At 35.7% G+C, this 5,130-nt stretch overlaps 1 protein-coding gene across 3 annotated transcripts in view; it reads left to right on the top strand.

Annotated features, from left to right (window-relative positions):
* Positions 1-2,250, top strand: part of rnf181 (ring finger protein 181) — a 7,807-nt gene extending 5,557 nt beyond the window's left edge. For all 3 annotated transcript variants that reach the window (XM_016466967.1, XM_016466965.1, XM_016466966.1), the window contains exons 3-6: positions 764-897; positions 1,107-1,222; positions 1,762-1,836; positions 1,947-2,250. In XM_016466967.1, coding sequence (XP_016322453.1) covers positions 764-897; positions 1,107-1,222; positions 1,762-1,836; positions 1,947-2,006 — 385 coding nt within the window. In that variant the 3' untranslated portion in view covers positions 2,007-2,250. The remainder of the gene's footprint in view (positions 1-763; positions 898-1,106; positions 1,223-1,761; positions 1,837-1,946) is intronic.
* Positions 2,251-5,130: the final 2,880 nt, after the last annotated feature.

Here is a 5,130-nt window from a genome sequence, read left to right as displayed (position 1 = left end):
CCCTGACACACACACACACACACACACACACACACACACACTTTGACACAACCTTGATCTTGCATAAATCCCCTTTATCAGGATGAAATGTACACATATGTACATTTGCTTATATGCAAAACTTATCCATGACAACCTGTTGACTTTATACATATGTAGTCAAAATTAAATGTGAAAAGTTATAGTGTGTTATTTCAGTGGTTCCCAACCCTGGTCCTGGAGGCACCCCAACACTGCACGTTTTGCTTGTCTCCTTTCTCTGACACCAATTTCAGGTCTTGGAGTCTTCTTATGACAGAACAGCTAATCACGATGATCTTGTCTTCGGAAAATAGAATGTTTTCAACAACATTAATAATAAATGTTTCATTCAGCATATTAGAATGATTTGTGAAGAATCGCGTGACACTGAAGCCGCTGAAAATTCAGCTTTGCCATCATAGAAATAAATTCCATTTGAAAATATATTAAAACAGAAAACAGTTATTTTAAGCTGTAATAATATTTCACAATTTTTACTGTATTTGATCCAATAAATTCAGCCTCGGTGAGTAAGGAGATTTTCAAAAACATTGACAACCCCAAACTTTTGAATATTACTGTTGATGTGCTTAATTACGTGCTGGTAAATAACAGCATTAGCATAATAGTAGTTAATTAGTATTTGTATGAATTAGTATTAGTATATTTATAGTTTTTGTCAGCTATGTGGATGAGAACGTAATGATATTGCCAACCGTTTTTAACAATTATGCGGCTATAGGTCTCTGATGCAGGGTCTTGACATAGACTCGGGTTCATTTGATTTGTCGGATTGGGACCAGCGTCTCCCGCCTCCTGCAGCCAAAGCCGTGGTTCAGAGTCTTCCTGTGGTCATCATCTCCCCTGAACAAGCAGGTGACAGACTACTCGTTCATAATCATCTGCAAACACATTCATAGAGGACATCATTGCACAGAGGAACATTAGCAACAGGATAATTGGTAATAGATGCTTTATTGTGTTTGGCATTGGCAGCAAGTTTGATTGAATTAGAAGGTCTTGAATCCTTGGTGTCCATGACTATCATTCTTGAGCTTTCCTCTAGCTCTTTTTTCATTTGACAGATAAAGCACTGAAGTGTCCGGTGTGTTTACTGGAGTTTGAGGAGCAAGAGACTGTGAGAGAGATGCCCTGTAAACATCTGTTCCACACGGGATGCATCATGCCTTGGCTCAGTAAGGTCTGTTTAGTGGTTTTATTTTCTCTATGGTCCTCCGGTAAGCAAAAATGCATTCAGTTGATTAAAAGGGACAATAACAGTGTTTAATTTGTATTGTATTGTAAACCGTATTAATCAAACTCTCTATCAATCAAATCCTGAAGAAAACCTATCACAGTTTCCACAAAAAATATCGAGCAGCACAACGGTTTTCAACACTGATAACAATTCGGAATGTTTTTTTAAGCAGCAAATCACTATATTGGAATGATTTCTGAAGGATCATGTGACACTGAAGACTGGAGTAATGACTGCTGAAAATTCAGCTTTGCCGTCAAGAATAGATGCAATTTTGAAATATATTAAAACAGAAAACACTTACTTTAAATTATAATAATATTTCACTATAGTACTGTATTTTTGTTAAATAAATGCAGCCTTGGTGAGCATAAGAGACTTCTTTCAGAAACATGAAAGAATCTTACCAACCCCAAACAAAAGGGATGTGGATAATATTTCATGTTTGGCATAATCATAAGTGTTTCCACATAACATTACAGACCAATTCATGTCCCTTGTGTCGACTTGAACTACCCACTGACAATCCAGACTATGAGGAGTTCAAAAAAGACAAGGTAAGATATCTGTTTAATGTCATTATTATTTCTGTAATTCATTCATTGTATTCTTCTGTGACACCTTATGAATATACCTGAGTGTTTAGTGTGTTTGTTTGTTTTTACAGGAACGGAGAAGGCAAAGAGAACACAGACTAGAGGATCTACATGGAGCCATGTACACATGACCTCAGCACCTTCAAGACTTGAATATGAATTCAACTTTCAGTTTGTTGGAAGTGAGTTTACTGCACGGGGACCATGCTTTGAAATGATTGCTTTTGTGTGTACTTGAAAACAAGGTTTTTAATGTTATCACTTTGAAGACTGCTTTGTATGGCTATGCACTGAGAACTGTTTGAATGGAACTGTAACGTAGCCTTATAGACATTCTGATTTCATTAAATGTTTTAAATAAAGCAGTTGCTTTTTTGTTTGTGTGAAATTTTTATTTGTTCGCTCCATGATTTCATATTTATTCGTCTTAATCCCTGAAGAGATTTCTTGCCTTTAAGTGCTGAAAAATATTATTGTGCTGATAAGCAATGCCATAGTTAATACAATAATTCATAGCACGTACAGTGGCACACTTGTCACGGTAGGCGTGACTTTATCAGTGGACTCTACATTGCCCACTTTCCCAGTTAGGAAATGAAACCCTCCTTATGTAATACGGTAGACCTCTACCTCATGAAAAATGTATGTGATTTTTAGGTGTGTAAATTATTGTAATGATTCAACATGCTGAGACAGACTTCTTGTACTGGCTAATGATGGAGCAAAAACACTCTGAATTCGTAAAATGTTAAACTGTCTTTTCCATATTTTTAAATAAAAAGTGAGCTTCTCTAATATAGTGTGTATTATTATTTCAAGTGTCGCATTTGTCTTAAAATGATCACAGACAGACGTACAGATACACTTGTTTATTTTCCATCGGATATTTTGGTAATTCAGTATAAACCTCTGTCAAAGAAAATCATTGAAATTATACATAAATCTTATTTACATAAGTAATTTATCAAATAAAAATATTCTCTGCATTGTTTTTATTTCGATTTTGGAGTGTGAACCTCACGTCGTTGTTGTGTTCTTAACAGACGCAATGTGTTGATAAAAATACTTTGATTACATCATTTAAAGGCATCAGAAAAATAACTTCTATCCAGACAACGGCTGAAAACCATGTAACATCAAGAAAGAAACATCAATGAAAAAATATCTGACAGTGTTTCCTTGTGACTTTAAAGTCTTTGACCAAGCCTTGTGTGTTCAAAATAAGTCAGTTCAAATTGTAACAATCAATAAACAATCCTGGCTCAACCTTTTGCTCTTAGGTGACCTATAAATGACTGATCTGCTATTCAGATAATATAAGATGCACTATATGCATTGACAAATATTGCGTGTAATTTATACCAAATGTTGCTGGGATATGGCAAAAAAGGCAATTAATGAGAAATGACATCAACATTGACTTTAGGTTCATATGCACATACTTTATATTACCCAAGATTTTATGCCCTTTGTGTTTGTTTAAGCTTGACCCGTTATGTTACTGTCCCTCTATGTGCAGTTTGGTTTGAGCTGAATGTATTTTGTAATGAGCAACTAATATTATATTTAATGGATGGTTTCAGTTGTACAGTGCAGCCCTGTGAATATTCCCTTGCATGAGAAGAGGAAACAATATTTCAAATAGCTCTCCAACAATAGTGGAGTCAACAGAGATAAACGTGTATGATGCCTAGAGACCACATCTAAATGTACAGTCTAATCATTGGCATGAAATGCATCTGTCCCATTAAAGGGCAGCAAACAAACAGACAATACCTGGCACATTTCTGTGTAAAATATAAATGTTAAAGCACAATAAATCTGGAGTCACTTTAAAAGCAATACGGACCCTTTGATTGACAGCCTGAATAAAGTAAATCACACAAATACTACAGCAACATTAAGGCCACCATAACCACTCAACTCTCAGAAAGTTTAAACACGGTTTCCTAGGTTCCAGCCTGGAGACCAATCGGTTTCATTCATATAATCGTTTCAAAATTTGTTAATATTGCAGTACTGTAATTTTCTCAGTGGCTATATGTCCAGCTACACACACAAAAAAAACAATGAATCAAAGTTAATGAATCAAAGGCATACAGTACATATTTTGAAATGCATCCTTTGGCAACAGAGAAAAACAAAAACTGATGTGCTGCTTATGTAAAAACAAAATCACTTGTCACACCATTTGGATTAGTTATGTCACTATGTAACTACACAAAACAATCGGCGAAGATATGCAAGTAAAATTACAATGTAAAACGATGAATAGATGTGGCATTTTTGGAGTTGTTTTTATGGCCCGGCCTTGACAGAGAAAAAAATGATTAAAAAAAAAAATATATATAAAAAGGTACACGTACAGTCAATGTGAATATACTTATTCTACAACTAATCAACTGACCAGGAAGGCAAGGATAGAGCTGGTGTCACCTTACATCACTTCCTCCTGCTCGAAATGAAAAACAAAACCCAACTCTTCAGAGGCTAAAAACAAGCATGAAACAGAACAGAAACAAGCTAGCATGACAAAACATTTACCCACTGCATCATTAAAAAGGCCACCAATACAAAAAATGGGTGAATGAGACGCAATTTCCAATTCGTAATTTTTTTCCAATTCCAAAATAAAAGGTGCTCAAGGGCTATAGTTTGATCCATATCTTAAGACATTCACATTACAAAAATCATAATACTCTGATCCTGATAGTCTGCAATTCCAAACAAAAGTGAAAAGAACTTAAATCTTCAAAGTTCATTCATTGTGTTACATGCAAATCATCCATTTGACAACGTGACAGTAAAAATTGACCCCCATCACCCCCAGTGCAACAATTCTAACCTCACAAACCATTGGACCTGTGCTAACAACAACCTTAAAGGGATAGTTCACCCAAAAATGAAAATTTGATGTTTATCTGCTTACCCCCAGGGCATCCAAGATGTAGGTGACTTTGTTTCTTCAGTAGAACACAAACGAAGATTTTTAACACAAACCGTTGCAGTCTGTCAGTCTTATAATGGAAGTGAATGGGAATCACGGCTTTGAGAGTCAAAAAAACATACACAAACAAAACCAAATGAAACCCTGTGGCTTGTGATGATACATTGATGTGTAAAGACACGAAACGATCGGTCTGTGCAAGAAACTGAACAGTATTTATATCGTTTTTTACCTCTGATTCACCGCAATGTCCGAACTGTCCTGAGCCGGTGCGTGACGCGTCTTCTTCTTCTTCTTGCTTTACGGCG

The sequence above is a fragment of the Sinocyclocheilus anshuiensis genome, unplaced genomic scaffold (genome assembly GCF_001515605.1).
Source record: "Sinocyclocheilus anshuiensis isolate Anshui unplaced genomic scaffold, SAMN03320099.WGS_v1.1 scaffold508, whole genome shotgun sequence".
Taxonomy (NCBI): Eukaryota; Metazoa; Chordata; class Actinopteri; order Cypriniformes; family Cyprinidae; genus Sinocyclocheilus; species Sinocyclocheilus anshuiensis.
This window is presented reverse-complemented; position numbering and strand designations above follow the sequence as displayed.